The sequence below is a fragment of the Crocodylus siamensis genome, chromosome 7 (assembly GCF_052110815.1).
Source record: "Crocodylus siamensis isolate JL-2025a chromosome 7, ASM5211081v1, whole genome shotgun sequence".
NCBI classification, from domain to species: Eukaryota; Metazoa; Chordata; order Crocodylia; family Crocodylidae; genus Crocodylus; species Crocodylus siamensis.
The window spans coordinates 69,291,876-69,311,115 of NC_143401.1; the positions used below are offsets into that span (position 1 = coordinate 69,291,876).

The 19,240-nt window shown below is 42.7% G+C and overlaps 1 protein-coding gene across 3 annotated transcripts in view; it reads left to right on the top strand.

Annotated features, from left to right (window-relative positions):
- Positions 1-19,240, top strand: part of DNTT (DNA nucleotidylexotransferase) — a 335,988-nt gene that overhangs the window by 170,308 nt on the left and 146,440 nt on the right. For all 3 annotated transcript variants that reach the window (XM_090057571.1, XM_090057572.1, XM_090057573.1), the window contains 2 exons: positions 4,352-4,475; positions 11,777-11,909. In XM_090057571.1, coding sequence (XP_089913697.1) covers positions 4,352-4,475; positions 11,777-11,909 — 257 coding nt within the window. The remainder of the gene's footprint in view (positions 1-4,351; positions 4,476-11,776; positions 11,910-19,240) is intronic.

Sequence of the window (19,240 nt, forward strand, 5' to 3'; positions counted from 1 at the left end):
TTGTGAGAAAGATGTATGCAGACAGAAAAGATAAGCAGCAGTACTGTCTTAGGCCACGAAAACTTATCTTTAAACAGGGTCATGGCAAGCAACTGCTCTATTCTCAAACACAATGCAGTTTAGCAAATGTAAGAGCTACTGTCCTTATTCATGTAAAATCTATATTTCAAATAAGGCTAACCAGTAGTGAGAAGTGTAAGAAGGCCTGTAGGATTGTCAGTCTGTATTTATAACAGTTGAAAAAAACCCCACCTTCTCTATTTTCATTTGAAATTGAATTGAATTTTGAAAAACAATTAATCAGAATCATGTCCAAATTTATATCTTGTAAGTTACTTTATAGGCCACTGTTTTTATTTATGTGCCCTCCGTATCCAGAATTCCATTGGCATCTGTTTCCATCCATGTGTATTTTAAAGATCCAGACTATTCTCACTGATCCTATCTCCTGGGAGTGGAGTAGCATCAAAGTTCAAATGTACAAGCAAAGGCTTGCAGTTCAAAAATGGGAACAAATCAGGTCTAAATAGACTAAGTAGAAAACTTTGGGTCATTTTTTTTCTCTTTCATACTATGAAGTCATTGTGGTAGTTTGGAAGAATAGCTTTTTTCTTGCCTATCAATTCAAGTCAGATTACTGACCTTTGGTATCTCAGCACGGTTTGCAGGAAGTGTGGTAGCACTTGGCTCATGCTGGGCTGCTCTGGCTGAGTGCCCAGAAGACCGTGCCCGTGGGCTGTCCCAGTGCTAAGGAATCAGAGCCCCTCTCCACAGTCCTGCCTCCAGCCACCTGTGAGCTGCAGGCAGGCAGCAAGAAGTGAGGCATCTGTGTTCCCTGAATGAGCCCTGGGACCTGGGCATCCACATCCCAGAGTCATGTCTTCACACCCCCAACACCCTGTCATGTAGCACCCTACAACATACATGCAGACCCCAACAGACTGAGCCCCAGATAACCCCTGAACTCAAGCACAGCCCTGCAGACACTGACCCTTGGGCACAGTCCCATGGACCCTGACATTGGCACCTGCACACCACATCTCAGAGGCCAAGGGCAGGCACCCTGTGACCTGGACCCCAGCATAGACAATCCCTCTCCTGAACAGGGTGGCAGGGGGCAGAACATCAGGACTAGGTCTGCACAGAAGTGATCCTGGGCATGGGGTGTTGTCACCATTATGGAGGTACCTGCTAGAAGCTCCTGGAAAGTTTGAGGTCATGGAGGTGGCCTGTTCAGTGGAGCACCAGCCACTGTGGAGCAGGGACCTCACCCAGCTGGAGTGAGAGGGAGAACCATGTGCTGGGATCCACACCCATATACAACTACCCTTCCTTCCTTCCTTCCATCTCTTCACAGCCAGACCTTCACTGCTCACACTCAGACCCCATAGGCACCATCATAAACGATGGAAGAACCCATCCCATCCTCCTCCAGTTCCCAACCGTGGTCACACAACTGAAGCCATGGGGAGATGAAGGATCTCATTGCCCTCTGGGTGAGCAGGAGATTTAGGACCAGCTCTGCCAGAGAGCACCACAACAAGGGTGTGTTCAAACACATTGTCCAACAGATATAAGTATAGAGCCATGATGAGGACTGGGTGCAGTGCTGGACGAAAGATTAAATGGATGAAGATTCAGTACAAGTGTGTGCATAACACCAATAAAAAATTAGGAGTCAAAAGGCAGGAACATCACTGGAGAAGGAGATACAGGGAGGTCCCAGGATGAAAGTACAATCAGGTGCCTGGAAGCAGGTTCCTGGGGTCCATAAGGTGCAAGGTATGTCAATGGGGGGTGGTCCCCAAGGGCTCTGGCCAGTTGGTGCTGGTCCCCAGTTCATCACAGGATCTCAGAGTGAAGGTCCACCTGCAGCTAAACTTGAGTTCCCCTCACATTTTCTCAGGCATTGTTGAATGCACAGACCACAATTTGCAGGACCATGGGGAAAGCTCCAAAGCCATAGTCATCAGGACCCTGGACCTCAAACCTATGCCCATTGCCCTCCTCCTTGTGGGACCACCCCCATTGGTTCTCGACCCTTGCCACACATCCAGCCCCCAGAACACTGTTTCTGACACTACTGCCACAGATGTACTTCTCCCACTCCTCCAATGGCTTCTCACTGCCCCCTTTTCACACACACAGAGCACTCCCACAGCTCCACTGACTACCAGTGCAGGAGCCACACATGCAGCACCACTCAGCACCATGCCCAGCCTCCCCTCAGTTCTGGTGAATACTTTGGAACTAAGCAAGGATGCCCTCTTGCGCAGGACATTATGGCTCTACCCCACTCCACATGGCTGTGATGGGGACTTAGGCAAAAATTCAAAGTTCCTGGAGAGAAGTAGGGAGGGGAGTGGGTGGGCCATGCCCACAGCCAGTGTGGTGGGGAGGTAGCAGCATGATAATGCTCTGCATGCTGTACCACCTCTGCCCAGGCTTTGTGGAAAACCTCCCCCTTGGTCTCTCAGATCATTGTGGGGGGATGCATCTAGCAATGATGAGTTGTGGCAAATTCTCCTCTTCCACCTTGAGACATGTGGTGAGATCCTGCTAGCGTGCCTTGAGGTGGCCAAAGGAGAAATCAACAGTCATGCAGCACTTGCTCAAAGTAGCTGAAATTCTCCTTTAGGCAGTCCTGCCACCCCCAGTAGGGCTTCGTGAGCCAGGGCAGGAGGGGTTAAGCCAGGTCCCAAATCATGAAGGAAGGATCGATGACAGTACCAAAGATGAAACTGGGGACAACAGAAAAATAGCTCTTGTGGATGTATGGCATCACTGCGGGCCTGAGGAGTCACTGGCAGGAAATTCATTGCAGGAGGAGGCACAGGTTGCCTTTGGGTGGGCAGAGGATGGGGATGTGGTACTGGCCATGGCCCTCCTGCAGTTGGGGAAGCCCATGCAGTGGAAGCTGGTGACCACCTCCTGTGGGTTGTTGTGGTGGGTGAAGCAGTTGGCCAAGACATCCTAGATGACCAGCACACCTCCTGGATGGCCTTTCTGGCTGTGGACTACGCATGCTGAACTGGTTGGTGATATAGCATGGGGGTTCCCAACATTTTTATGCTGAGGACCATCATAAAACTGTGGACTGGAAGTGACTATGGACCGGCAAACTGTGGATTGACAGCCAACCCTTTGATATACTCAGTCCGCAGTATGCCAGTTACTTCCAGTCTGTGGTTTGCTGGTCTGGGGTTTCCAGTCTGCGCTTACTTCCAGTCTGGAAGCCAACCCTTCTATGGACCGACAGCCAACCCTTCATGGCCCAGTACTGAGCCACGGCCTGAGGGTTGGGAACCCCTGGTGTAGCAGACTTCTGGGACTGGCCAGCTTCGTGTTTCTCCAGAGTGAGGAGTGGCTGCATACTGATGTCCTGGTGTGTGATGTGGGGCATAGTTGCCCATGACTGGCAGCCAGTCAGGGTGGATTGGGTGCTTGGCAGTCTCTAGCACCCCAGAGAGTCTGCAGGGCACAATAAGGGGCATGCAGAAATGCCGCTATGCTTCCCTCCCCAAAAGGGTGAATCTGTATACAGTTTGCTTCTGATCTAAGCAAGGTTGTTTAGAGAAAACCACATAACTTAAATTTATGGGTGACTGGTGCCACCTTAGGGGGTGCATGTGCCTCCCCCCACCAGAAACCAGTCAGCGAGCAGGCGGGTCTCTCCCATGGCTGAACACGCTGACCAGGAAGCAGTCACGGCACTTCTGGAACTGGCTGTGGCGCTTCATCCGGCGCTCCCACTCCCTCGTTGGCACTCACAGGGGGGCCACCAGTGCCCCTGCCTGCCACCACATCTGTCACCTAAGTGGGAAGTGCGGCCTGTCAGGGTGTGCACCAACACTCTCAGAGCATGTATTTGCACTCCCGTGCACCCCATATGCATCACCATTGCTTAAATTGATTCCTCCCCTAGTTTTTGAATGTCTGTATATACCCATAAAGATAAATAAAATTACTTTTTCCATCCCTGAATGCTGAAAACAAGTATAGTTTCTTAGTCCTACTGATAATCTTTGATCAAAGTGCAGTTATAATTAACTCATACCAAGTGGGTGGGACACTACCTATTATTTTTTAGATGTTAAGTTCCTAAAAGACAATAAATGTATAAAAGCACTTGACTGAACAGGGTAATTGTACACAGGAATTTATACTCATCTGAAGTTAGTTAGATATGGATGATTTCTGCTCTCATTATAGTCCTTCGAACAAACCTGTTTGTTTAATGACTTTTTTGTGTTTTACTTTCTGTTAATCCAGTGTACCCTCAGAAAGCTGCACTGTTGCCCCACCAGTTGTTTGTATTTCACTGAAATGTGTGTTGTTCTGTTTGCTTTAGTTGTTTACTTCTGTGTTTGGAGTGGGATTGAAGACTACTGAAAAATGGTACAGAATGGGTTTTCGAACTCTGGAAGAAGTAAAAGCTGAGAAGACTCTGAAGTTGTCACGAATGCAGATTGCAGGTAAAATCCAATTAAAAAATCTCTCAGTGCTCTGCTACCTTGAAAACAGCATTAATTAGATAGGTCTTTCAAAATTTAAATAGGGCCTTTTTCATATTCTTGCCTTAATATAGTTTAATGTTTAATTATGATATTAAAATGAATTTTTGAAATATCATACTATTATTTTAAAGGATATTTTCTTTTAAAACATATGCGTACGTTAACACTTATATTCATTCTTTAAATTAGATAATATAATATCTTCTTTTAAAAAATCTTCCTTATTTTTTTTTACATGTAAAAAATTATGTTAAAGAACATTATTATAGTTGTGAATTCAGGCACTGAGATTTTAGGAAATGGTAGAGCTATGGTTGTGCATTATTAATCTGGCACTTTTGTGTATATGATTCATGATACAGTATTTAATGTCACGAGCACATGCTATTGTTTCCACTGGTTCCCTGAGTTTTGCAGTGCATAGGATAGACCTGCTTTGAGAATGATTCTAAATTTAAGTAGTAAAGAAACTGTTCAAAACTGCTTAATTCTGGCATTTCCTAACATGTGAGGGCTTGACTTTAAAACATTATTAAAGTTCCTGCATTTAATTTCATACATTAAAGAAGAGGCCCTCCTCCAAATGGTAAAACTGCTAGAAGGGACCGAAAGGGCAGGTGCTAGTGCATTTCTCAGAAGTTCGCTCATAGCAGAGGAAAGGTGAAGCTCAGGAATCAGGTTCCTTTCCAAGCTGGAAACAGTGGTGCTTTCTACTGGGTTTGGATTCTTGTTTTCAGCCCTCTCATGTGTCCTGTCTTTTTCAGGTGTGAACCCTCAGCCCTGTTCCCTCTGGCCTGATTTTGCTAAGCCCTGTCTTCCCATTACAGCACCTCATCCCTATCTTATCCTCTTTTCATTGGTCTTCTGATCCCAGATGTAGTCTTCCTATGATGTAATTCCTAATTTCATTTTTCTGGACTGTCCAGTAATAATCTCTTTGCCTAGCCAGTCCTAATTTCCTTTCTTTTCATTCTTTGTCCAGTTTGTCTCTCTTTCCTACATGGCCTCTAGTTGTCTCTCTGACCCCTGTCCCTCATTTCTACTAGCTCCTTGTTCCATTTTTCCTACTGGGGTTGCTTGGAACCTCAGTGCGTGCTCCACTATGTTCTTATCCCAATTCCCCTGCCCAACTACTGCTAATCCTCTCCCTCACCTGATTAGCTCATCAAATTTATCTCCCTTTCTACATCCTTCTCTCCATCCTTAATTCTCAGTTGTACTCTCTTTGTCTAGCTAGTCCCACTCTTTCCCCAACTCCTGGGCTCAGACTCTTTGTTCAACCTCTCCCAGTTGTCCTCCACCCTGAACTTCTAGTCTGTTTCCCTCTGCCAACTCATGCAAGTCACAATTCATATCATCTCCCTACCCAGGAGCCTTGTGCAAATCTATGCCTCTACTCCTGTCCAATCCTGCAAGCCAGCTCTTGTCACCTTTGTCAGGCAGTTTCCTATTCCCTGCTGCTTGGGCCCAGTATTGTAAACAATGAAAGTATTGGAGAAGCAGGCTCACTACACTCAGGTCAGATTCCCATATGCAGGTCTTGTATTGGCCACAGCAGCCCAAAACTGCAGTTGTAGAGAAAGTCCCAAGCAACTTGAGGCTGCTATTTGCTCAATTTGCATTGCATCTTTGAGTAATTTAGCAGCCAACAACAGGGATTTCTATTAACTGAAGCTCATTATTTTGCCACATTTGGGTGGATTCATGGGGGACATGACTGACAGAAAGGCCACACCTTGTCAAAGCATGGGGCAGGACAACTTTTTAAAGAAAAGATCACAAGAATTTTTTTTTAACATGGACAAAATACTGTATTTTTCTTGGCCTTAAAAAAATAGCTCAGTCATTTTAGCTGAAAATTTTCCAGCAGACACTCAGCATGGAAAACTTCAGCCCAGATATTTAAAGTCTGGCAAAGTTATAAGCAATAGTGTCTTATTAAAGTTACCTGACACTTCCCATAATAAAAAGAGATGCTGACAAGCCTACTGATGTTGAATGGAGGCTCATATAAGTTCAATAAACTGTTCTTTTGAGCTACACAGTCTGACAAACTTTAGATGACTTGGTAGGCTCCCTCTTCATAAAAGTGTTAACATGACCCTTATCATATACTGTAGAGTAAGGCTGAAAAAAATGACAGGAAAATTTGTGTCATGAAGTTAGCTGTTAAAATCAAACATGTTCACACAATGGGAGCTCCAGCAGAGCAGAATTAGCAAAGGTACGGTTCAGAATGAGGTGAAGTGTTTTCATTCTAAACCTTAATATGGGGAGTGTGTGAAATGTGCTTTGGTTTAGTAAAGTCCTATAGAGTGAGGCAAGTTGTATACTAAGTACTGGTGTAGACTCACAAATACTGCACTCACATCTACAGTGTCTTTCATCCTATGACTAAGGATGGCCCAAATTCTGATTCCAAACAGATCTTGCAGCTGTTTAAATTCAATGAGACTTTAACTGGAATGCCACACCTACTAGGGACCAAGTTCAGGAGTAAATTGACCTGTTGAAATAGATCTAGAAGGAGCTTATGTTGGTATATTTTCTCTTGGCACCACCAGTGTGTTTTTATATCAGTTTAGGATCTCGGATTGCCTTGCTTATATTCACCCTCTATTCATATTCACTGACACTCAGTGGATAATTTTGGGTACATCTCTTTCTTTTAAAAATCATATCTGAATCTATTTCATCAGCCTGCAGGATCAAACCCTCTGAGTATAAGTGTCTCAGACTGACATGTAGATAGTCAGGATATTTTGAATGTCAATCAGCCTCTAAGCTCCTGTTCTTAGGTAAAATTATATCATTCCAGGACGGTCATCTTAAAGATGGGTGTTTCTAGAAATGACATTGCTAGGCACTCACAGAAGTACTAGACTGATTTACAGGCATTCAAACTATCAGAGAAAGGAGACAGATACTGAAATCACCCAATTTCATACAGTCCCAGATTAAAGACAAACTGGTGGGTCTAGTGGGTCTTTTTTCACCATTTGATATAGGTGCTCCCCATTTTCAATGAGTTTGGCCCTTTAAGAGGATTGACTACATCTGTCCCAGACCCAATTTATCTGGGAGAAAATGAGTAAAGTTATGTGGCAAAGACTGGCTGACTAATAGGTGGATGCTGGGGGATAAAAAGGCAGCCAGTGGTTCAATAAAAAAGGGGAAGGGTTGTAAGGGAATGGTGTGCTGTTGATACTCTACAAAAGAGGCAGGGGATACGTGCAGGGAGGAATGTTGCTGAGGTAGAACAGGATTCTTGTGAACTGTCCAAATCTGCCAGAAATGAAGTACAGGCCCAAGCTGTGATCATTGTGTCTGAAGGAGAGAGTTTTAGCTCAGAACTGAAGGGAGGAAGGGAACTAAATGGAATAGTTTCTTGGACTGGTAAAGGTCTGCAGTGGAAAGGAACTGAGGGCTGAAGGTACCCTGCTTGATCCAAAACAAAGCTGTAGGATAGGAGAGGCTATTTTTACCCTGTTTTAAGGAAGGTTTCGTTTGACCCCAGCCAGTAGTGGATCCAAGAACAGGGCAAGGGGGACTGAGGCACCCCCACACTTTGCCTGTGTTGTACATGCTCAGTGAGCTCTGGGTTTGTTGCGTGCTCATTGTGGACTCTTCCTTGTGAGCAGGGAACTCTAAGCATATCAGTTAATTGGAGTTGGGTCTGGCTGTAGGCCTTGCTTTTGAGTACCTCCAAAGCCCATGGGGTGCTGTTATTTGCCCTTCCTCTTCCCCTTCTACCCAACTGAATTCAGAAGCAAGGAAAAGGAAGGGATGAGAGGCAGTGGCAGCTTTCAGTCCCTGGGTTCTGGAGCAGCGGGTAAGAAGGGGCTCTGGCCACCCCCCACACTGACAGCTCATGTGTGGCTCCACCAAATGGGGGTATGACCATGCTGCTACACACCTTGTGGATTTACCCTTGACCCCCCAGCATTGGAGCTAGGAAAGACTAGAGGGAACAAACTTTCCAGAAACCCCAGTTTGGTACATAAGCTCTGGGCAGAAAAGAAGGTACATTTGAATTACAGAGCAAATTGGCTCCACTGTTTAGGGTACCCAGCCTGGCAACTCAAGACCAGGGTGGGTTCAACCGCCAGCCCACATGCAAGATCTGGCTCTTGGTGCCATGTTATCTGGCCTATGGGGCTCCATGCAGGTTGGTGGGAAGACCTGCAGCCTGTGGCCCTGCACACGAGGGAGGTGTGCAGGGAGGTGCAGGGCCTGATCTAGAGTCTGGGTGGGTGGCAGTGTGGGGCTTCAGAGCCTGACACCAGTATGTGGGGCTGAGTGGGGGCAATACAGGTCCCTGAGACCCAATTCCAGCATGTGGTGTGGTTTCCCCAGGGTCTGATCCTGATACTTAGAGCTCCAGAGCCCGGTTCCAGGACATGGGACCAGGCAGGGCCAGTGTGAGACTTTGTAGCCTGATCCCAGTGGGTGAGTGAGTGGGGGCATGTGAGGCCCTGTCTTCAAATAGTGTCAGGAGCCTGGTGCATGGGAGTGGTGTAGGGCCCAATGTAGGCATGTGGGGGCCCAATCCTGATATGCAAAGACTTTGTGTGACAGGGCTGAACCTCAGAGCAATGTCATTGCCCAGCACAGGACGGGAGTGGAAGACTGGCACTTTTATTTGGATTCTAATTATGCTGGAAGGGTGGACTTTTTGTGACTTAGCCAAAAAGTAAAGTTATTCAAATGTGTGTTACTCAACTTTTATAGCTAAAATGTTCTAATGTTTTCAACCCATACATTTCATTTGAACTTTCCTTAGATGGTGAGCTAGCTGAGTGATTTTTAATAGAACTTCTTCCTAGGAAGCTTATTGTAAACTCAAGTCAACTTTAACAGTTTGTGGTACTGTAGTAAAAGTCTTTAGTTCACTTTGAACTGGAAGTATGTAGATCCAGCTAAATTTATGCCAGAGGAAGAAGAGCCTCTGGGGATTTTAATATAGTTTTGATTTTGTTTTCAAGAAGAATTTTCAAAGGCATTTCTCAGTCCCTAGAGAACCACAATGAACATGATTAGTCAAGATTTGAACTTTTGTTGCCACTGGCCCTGGATTTGATTCCCCAGGCTAGTAAGCCACAAAGGGCACCTATACACATGCTCCAGTGTGCTCTGATTAGTCTTGATTAATTGAATCTGCATGCTGCAGCGTCTCATGTATTCAGCATCCCCACATTTCAAACTAGTGGTGGGGATGCTTTAGCTAAAGCCTGTTGAACAATCTTTAGTTGAAGCATCCCTGCTGCCATTTTGAGAAGCAGGATGATGAGTACATGAGACACTGTGGGTGTTTTAATTAGAGTGGGTCTTGAGAGCTGCTCTAATTAAAATGTCCCCCACCCCTACCTCTGAGCACATGTAAAAACACCCTAATTCTAATTTTAATATTTAAAAAATAATTATCTCGATGTATTATTTTTCTGTTCAAGATGAAGTGAAGAGAACACTCTTCATCCAGACATCCCATCTATCTCAAGGAATAAAACCTTGTGCTTTTACTGTTAAGGGTCCCAAGCTGATATCCAGCTATTGTGCAAGTATACAACTATGGATTTCTTGTTTAAAGAAAACACAAATGTTTATCCTAGTCTCCTTTTTCAAAACAGGTTATTAAACCTCTTTTTCCTAGGCTTATGTGCCTTTTCAGTGCATTGCAAGAAAAAATAATTTAAGATAAATGCAAGGGTAAAAATACCACAATACCATTTTTTCCCCACTTTTGTTAGGATTAACTCCATATAAAGGTTATAAAAGGAAAATATGTCATCACAATGTATTCAAAAATTAGAGATAGTAAATTATATTTTCTTTAATCTTCCATTCATTTAACTGTTAGTATGGATGCTATAGAAACTCCCTAACTCATGCCATTTGCTATTTTTTGCAATAATCTTTGTGCAGATAGATGCAATTTTTACATGTTCTTTTTCTCTCTCATGCATACTAGATAATGATACAATCTTGTATCCTGCTCTGGAGACACTCCCCTGACACTCTTTGAAGACAGTTTTTATAAACACTAGTATTGCATATTTTTTTCATAGAAGTCAGTGTTCAAATGTCTGTTATGATAAAGTTTTCAGGAGTAAATTTTCACTGATGTCTTAGGCTGTTGGAATCTTGGTATTTGCTCTCAAAGAGGCCATAGGCTTTAGGCTAGTCAGATTTAGTAAAAAACATACTCAGAATGACCTATTCTTCTCTGCCTCCCAAGATTATATAAGAACCCAAACTCCTCCTCATCTTTCCTGACACTTTCCCCTTAGCTCTCCTAAGAAACATAAGGATCCTCCAATTTTGTTGAGGCAGGTTCCAGCACATGGGACCGGGCAGGGCACCATGAGGCTTTAGAGCCATGTTTCTATTTGGAAACGTGGCTTTGGAGCCATGTAGTTTGTAGTTCCAAAGTCCATGCTGGCCCTCAGCATTACAATATTTTTTTTCGGATCTGTTGGATTATAGCCCATCCGAAAACAGGATCTTCTAAGAAAATCTACTAGTGAAGTATTTCCTTTGGGTGCCCTGTACCTGCTTGGAAGAATTCTCTTACAAGAGGGGTACAAATTTTGGGATCCTTTTAAAAATTTCCTTTCATTGAGATAAAAAGTACGTAAGGAAAATTTAAAGACAGACTGAAATCTTTATCAACAGGTCCTCCCAATTATGTTCTTGGGGGAATAAGAAAATTCTTGAATTGACAGCCCAGAGGTAGCATCATACTTTAAATATCATGAAAGTAAAACAATCTTTTGAAAGATTAAAAGCACAAACTCCATTATGAATACATAGTCTGAAAATCATCAAAATCATGGTTTGGAATGCAACACCTGCTGAATGCCCATTGCTTAAAAGCACATGTACGATGAAAGATCTCAAAAAGTACAATAAATGGGCACAAGCATGTATAACAAAATGGTCAAATGTGGTGTAACGACACAAAAAGAAGAAAAGAAGATCTAGTCTGAAATCCTATGCAACACATGCAATGACACTATCCAGTAATTTCAATAGCAAGCTTGTAATTTCCAGGTAGGTACATAATTTAGAGAGCAGTTTAGTCATAACCCTGACCCTGTACCTAATGGTTAGCAGTCTCATGTCCTTCATATGAATTTTAGGCTTTCTTTGTGAGAAGGCTACCATCAGCTTTATTTTGGGCTTGCTTAATGCTGTGTGTGTCCTAATTATTTTACCTAGTGATCAAAACTTGTTGCTTATCATATAATATTGCTTTTCAGGGTTTCTCCACTATGAAGACATTGTTTCCTATGTATCTAAGGCTGAAGCAGATGCAGTGAGCCTACTTATCAAGGATACTGTGTGCATGTTTTCACCAGACGCTTTAGTGACCGTAACTGGTGGTTTCAGAAGGTAAACAGAATATTTCAGAGGCAACTTGTCAGCCAGAATGCTGATTTCTAAGCTGTAGGCTAAAGGAAAAAACACAAAATGGGAGGAGGGGGAAAGAGGTCATTAAAGTTTGTTTCTAATACTATGCAGAATATACATAAGCAAATCCTAAGAGATGCTTTTTCTTTTCTGCCATATTTATAGGATTTTTTTCTCAGTTTGTCACAATATACATTCTTGGTTTGTCATTACAAGAACTGTTTAGCTGACAAGTGAACCAGATAAAGGATGTGTCTCTGTTCTATACTGTGGTTTAGCACAGAATTTTCCAAGCAATTTTTTTCGCAGTTGGATTTGAATTCCTGAATGTACTGTACAATAATAGGAAGTGTGTGTTTGAAATGAAGGTTAACTATCTTATTCAAGGCAATGATTTTGCCTTGTGATACTCATTCTTAAAAACACCATCAAGGTGGGAAGGTGGTAAAAAAGCCTATAACTGCAGAAATAGGAATGTTGTGCTGGTTTGACTGAGAAAACTATAATCTTGGAGAGATGAAGCAATCTTGGAATTACTGACGTGCTTGGTTATCTATTGCTCTCAAAGCTTTCAAAGTTAGGGAAAACCTACTTGATGTCAACAGAAAAAAATTCTCACGTCCTGCACAAAATTTAGAATGAATCACCTAGATATTCTGTTCAGCTTCACAAACGGGTGAAATTGAAGAACAAATCAATCTCTTCCCCTGTGGCCCATGTCAAGTTGGCAACATATTGGAATTCTAGCCCAGGAATTCTAGCCTCCCAGTCCCAGGCTTGGTTCACTATTTAGTGCTATTTCTCACAAATAACATCACATATATAAAAGTAGACATGTTTTTAGGAACAAAAATAACTTCAATTGCTGGATACTTAGATCTGGGGTATTATTCTTTGTGTTGAGTATATTTCACCACCTTTGTGTCCTTTTTATAGTGGCTCCCTACATCTGTAATAATAATAGTAAAAATATGAATTCTACAGTATCTGGATGTGCTGTATAACACAGTGATGGTAAAAGGTGGCTTAAAAGTCAAATGTGAATACACTCAGAGGTTTTGGAAAAAGATGCAGTATTGTATTCTGGGATCACTGGAAGTTCTTTGCTGCACCTCCAAACTTAAGTTGACTTCAGCTGCAATCTGTTCACTCTGATGCAAATTAGTCATGGACCTTGTGTTCCCAGTAACTTTGATGTAAACTGATTAACGCATGTGCCTTGTTAGGACAGAATTATGGATATAGAACTGTCATCACACTCCTAAAATCACAGCTTCTTCTGATGTGATGTATACGGGAGGCTTGCTGGCAACATAGTTGTTTTTAATGTGTGAATCTCACAGATTCAAATTTAGGCCTGTTGTGGTATTCACTCTCTCCATGACTCCTTTGTGTTTTGTAATTATATCATTGGCTTTTAAAAAAATCCTCAACAACATTGTGTTTCTGAATCACTCTTAAAGTCTCAGGTAAACTTTGAGGGCAAAAGAGTATATAAAAACATATTTACTGGAGTCCTGGTTGAGTGGGCCCATATATCAAGTGTTCCTTCTAACATGCACAGGGAGATTTAAAAAAATGCTTAAATGTGACTTTCGAACACAAGTTTCTCCTTGAATAATAGCTTAGCAAACTAAAGTGAATTAAGACATTACTGAAGATTGACTTTTAAAGTGGGTTGGCATAATATTGTAGCACATACGTTTTGGTAAGCGGGGTCCAGTGATGGCTGTACAAGTGTTTTTTTCTTTTACCTTTCTAAGATTATAGTGGTCAAATATATTACTCAGTCTACTGTAGTATGAAATAAATAGAAGAACTAGCTCAGTACAAACTAAAGGACAATTTCAGTTAGTGACCCCTTTGTTTCGCTGGTTCTGTATTGTGTATGTATTTAGCCTAGTTTTAAAAAAAGGAGGTAGGCAGACATGTAGCTTTGTGCCTGGGATTCTTCCATACTACACGCATGTAATTAACATATTGCAAGAAGATAATAGGGTGAGGGATGATTGTTGAGATTGTCTTGCTGTACATCTCTGATTTATAACTTTGGAGATAAAAAGCAAACAAATAACTTTCTTCAGACAGGGAGGAAAGTTAGAAGCCAAAGGTCTATGAGCTGGCAAGCAGTGCTCACTATAAGTGGAAATGGAGAGACGATTATAAGAGATATAACCTAAATGCTGTTAAGGTTCTTAATTAATAATCGATAATTAATCATTTGGTGCTTCAGCAGGGTGCAAATAAAGATCAAGAAAGTTAGGTGCTTCCTTAAAGCTTATTTGACTGATCTAGTTCTGGAAACTTTAAATAAATTTATCCCATTAGATTTTTGGCTTTTCTTCATTATACTTAATTTGAAAATTCTATGCAATAAGGTATGTGAGTAATTATCTCAATCTGACTAAAAAGTAAAGCTGTGAAAATCAATTAAAGAACATTATTCTTCAAATATCAAACATTTTCCCCTTTAGGTTTAATTTGAAGTTTGAGCTAATATTCCCTCTGTTTTTATTTTATTCATACAAATTTCCCACACCAGTATGCATGTGCACACTCTCTCTTTTTCTGTGGTTTTATTGAAGGTGTTAAGTGCTACCATAAATCACAGACCTGGTGTAAAGCTGACGCGCACACGCAGGCCTGTGTAAAACTGATGGGTGTACTAAAACACAGCCTTCATCCATGCTAAATTCAGGAGCGCTTAAATGTCCCTTTGTGAAGAAAGACCTAAAGCAATAGAAGCTACTGCCTAAGTTACTAGACATCTCAGCTATGCCTTATTAGAAGCCAAAAAGGCTTCTCTTTTGAAGTGCACAGGCAGAGAAGGTGGAGCATTGACTGCTGGCAGCTCTGTGCATCAGGCCCCTGGCAGATGTTACATTTAAGACATCATTAACGAGTTTAAAAGGCCACACGTTCATGCAATTAATGATGCAATAAGACAGGGAATAAGCCACAAAGTTATTACACAAAATACCTGTAATAATTTTATTGCTGGTTCCTGGTGTGCCTTAAATTGAATGCATGGCTAGAGCTGTTCAGCTGAACGTTGCTCCAAGCCTTGGGGGTTGCACCAGAGCCTTAAAGTGCTCTCATGCATACCTGCAGTTTATGCAGGAGCTGATTGGAACTTTTTTTTGAAGCACAGGTTTGGCTTGATGCTTTTTTTTTACCTATAGTGTTAAGAGAAACAGGACTTTGTGTACATCCTTTGTAAATGAACAGAATGGCGTCAGTGAAATATCTAACTAGCATAATCAGTTTCTCCTCCTGATTTCTCAGGCAAAGGGACTAGTCTATAGATAATTATCTATAATTCCATTCTGCTTATAAACAAGAGAGACTGTTACAGAATATGCTGCTGCAAAGGCAGTAGGATAGTCTTAAATGGCATGTAGGCTTATTATGCGTGTTCCAGTGAATTATGTAGATGATTATGAATATTCATTACAAAGCACTAGAGAATCATTGGGACCATGTGGCTGTTCATGTCTTGGTTAGAACAGAGAAATACTTTACATGACGTCAACAGAAGTTTTACATGAGAAGGGTTATAGAGGTAAACTCTTAAATGTCTTTCATCTGCAGATTGCACAATATTGAAAATTTCATTATTCTTATATTTCTAGTAAGCAGTAGCAGAAAAGGAAGAAGGAACTTCAATTGATAAGAACAATAGGAAATAATGTACCATTTCTTTGAGCCAAGTGGTTAGCCAAATATTCTGGGTTTTGTTGGTGGTTCAAATTAAGAAGAGAAATTGGAAATGGAGTCAGGTGTTTCTTTGATGTAATCTTGCTTATTTAGAAAGAATATATGAAGGCCTGTTACCTTGACTACAGCAAGAATTAAACCAGTGAAGATAGTTTTTTACTCTTCAGCTCCAACCCCCTTTCAGCCTGCACTCAACCTGAAAGCTTTCTCTCTCAGCTTTTCCTCAGGGCTGTGCTTCTGTGCCTGATGTTTCCTTGCTGCATTTATCACTCCACATTTTTAATTTTTTTGCCCTTCTTTTATAGCATACAAAGTGATGACTGATGAAACCTTTGCCCAGATGTGTCTTGCCTGTGCCTTTTTCTTTGAAGTTGTTTATTTGATGGCTACTGTCTTTTTAGGTGCCTGCTTGTATATAGAAGCAGAGGTGTCTGAAATAAGACAATGTCTACTTCCTCCCTTGTTGCAGTGAGGTGTAACCCATTCCATCAGTTGACTGGAAATAATCAATAACAAAATTGAATAAACTGAAGAAGTCTGGATGTGCTTGTCCTTTGTTACTGTATTGCAGAATCTCAGATCTAAGTACATTTTAAATATCCCACTTCACTTTGATTGAGAGTTTTGCTATGGTGGTTCTTGTATGTCAGATTGCGAGAAGTTAGTTTCTTTTTTGCTATGACACACTTATCTGGGTGATTTTGAAACATAAATTACAGTGCTGAAGTGCAAGGATAAATTTAGAAATGGAACAGCTGTACTTAAGGAATGAATAAATCTCTCACTCTTCCACCCACACTGTCCATGGGAATGCATTTTATTGTCTATCTAGTGAATGCTGAACTGCTCAATGCTGGACAGAGAAGTGTTGAGGAAACTGATAACCTAATATAAAGATAATAGAATACGCAGTTCCTTTATGGAATTGAATCTAAACTAAAATGGGACAGGTGATCAGGAGGTGACAGAAGGAGAACAAATTGCAAGATGAGGATGATGTGAGATTGTTTTGGTTAGTGATGTTACGCATATCTTAAATGTCTCCAATGAGTGGGGCAGATTTATAGGCTGTATACTTATACTCATTCCCTAAATGACAGCTAAAACTGAGATACTGATAATTTCTTGTGGCCATTAAAAAATCTTGTTTCTCCTTCCTAGGAGTTTTTTGTTGGTGACTGTATTACCTTGTTTTCTGTGTGTTCATTTTACATATAAGAAGATAATGCCCCTATGAGCAATATAGGTCTTATTGAACTAATGCCATTATCTACACAAACTATTAATAAGGAAAAGTGGAATTTTTAATGAACTTGTGGTTATATCTCAACAAAACAAAAATTTCAATAACACAGCATTCTCTTATACTATACTGGGACATTGATTCAACAAATATTCTGAAAAAAAAATACTTGCCAGTTGACTAGCAATATATATTGCAGCATCCAGGATTTTCCATGGTTTGATTTAACTGATGAAATTTGATGATTCCTTAACTAAAGGTGATTTAGCTGTAGGCTGCCTACTAGGAAAAATACTTGGAGGAAATCCCAAAGGAATTTTCTAATAGTAGATGAGATGTTTTACAATTTGGGTAGAAGTTCCACAATCTGGCTTGATAATTCTTATCTGATCCACAAATACGTTCTTTTAACTGGAGTTATTTAGTTAAAAAATCAGATTTACGAAAAGAAAGTAAAAGGATGTTACCCATTTACTGTATTGTCCAATACAGTACTGTTTACCACTTTATAGATACTTGTAATATATATACATATGTGTAACTATATATAACATACAATGTAATGTATCATATAGATGTAATATTTTATATATTATATGTAATTATATAGAGACATAATGGGAAGCAGCACTCTATCTATCTTTGTTGGTTTTTTTCCCCCAGATTAGTTGTAAATGGCTCAAAAGATAGGCAGAAGGCAGGGTAAAGATGCACTTTATAGACCAACTAAATCAGAGATGCATAAGCTTTTTCTAAGCCCACTTGATCAAACGCTAGGAAAAGACATGCATGGAGCATCAACCCTATCAGAAGCCATAAACATATAACTAGAAGGGACCACCTGGATCATTATACCCATCCCTCTGTAATCACAGATCACTGTAAGCCTCGAGTTTTTGTTTTTTCCATGTGTTGTGGCTTCATGGTGAGTTAGATCTTCATGGGCAAATGTAATTTTTTGCTTTGTTTGGTAGGGGATTCAGTGCTGATGTACATACAACCATAGGCGAAGGAAGGCTTAGCCCCGACAAGCACAGGGCAGTGGTGGCAGCCTGGGTGTGGGCTCTGGGTGGCTGCAGCAGTGGTGGGGAGGGGCATGCACAGACATGCAGCCATAGCCTACACACAGCCCAGTGGCATGTGGAGCACTACCTAGTGTTACTATACATCTGGGTTTTCCCAGGCACGTCCTCTTTTTTAACCTTCTGATCTTTCTTTGCTCTACTGGTGGGAGCAGGGTGAGGGTGATCAGAGGCAGCAGGGAGCACAGACATACCTGCCTGCAGCTGAGGGCATGTGCAAAGCCATGTGATGCTCCCTGCTGCCTCTGATTGCCTTCCCCCTGCTCCCACCAGCAGAGCAAAATCTGGACATTTGGTTACGGCATGAGGGGCAGATGTGGGGGCTGTGGCTGTCACAGGGCTGAGGGGGTGGGCCAGGGGAGGGTTGCCTGCCCCTCCAGTGGGGAAAGGGGTGGGTGGGGGGGACCCTTTGAGAGCAGCAGGTAATTCTGTGGCTGGGCAGCAGCACAGGGGCTGGTGCCTATTCTTACAGGGGCTGAGCAGCCAGGAGATGCTGCCCGGAGAGAAAGTGGGGGAAGAAGGAGGGCTGTGGCCAGACTGCCTAGCATGGCATGGCAGCCCCATCCCAGGGGTGGGGGTGCCAGAAGCATCCCCTCCTCTGCCCTCCAGCCCACGCTGGGGCAGACCCACTCCACCATGAGTCAGAGCCACCACGCGGGGTCAGAACCCAGTCAGGATGAGGACACCTGGGACCCCTCCAGCAGGTCTGGGAGTGCAGGGGGCTGTGGGCTTGGAGTGAGGGGACTGGCAGGTGTGGCTTGGGAGTGAGGGGCCCTGGGGGGGGCAGGGGATTGTGGGTTGGGGTTGTGGGGTACTGGAAGCAGCACCAGGGGGCTGCAGGTCAGGAGTGAGGGGCGTCAGCAGGGACTGGGGTAGTGGGGTGCTGTGGGTTGGGAGTGAGGGGCACTGGCAGGGCTGGGGTCAGTGGGTTGAGAGTGAGGGGCAGCAGCAGAGCTGGGGTACTGTGGCTTGGTGGTGAGGGGCAACAGAATGGGCAGGAGCAGGGTACCAGCATGTCACTGCACCTCTACCATCATATTCCCCACCCCTCATCCCCCACCTGCATGACAGGTGTCCTCTTTTTTGGACCCAGAAAATGGTAACCCTAGCACTATCCAGCATGGCAGGCAAGTCTGGGAAGGGGTATGGGGTGGGGGAGAGTTGAAGGAGAGAGAGAGAGAGTGGGACAGAGGCAGGGGCAGGGGCTGGGGCTCTCAGGCAGGTTGTGGGATGGCTGGAGCCCAGGCAGCTTGTTCAGGAGTGCAGAGTGG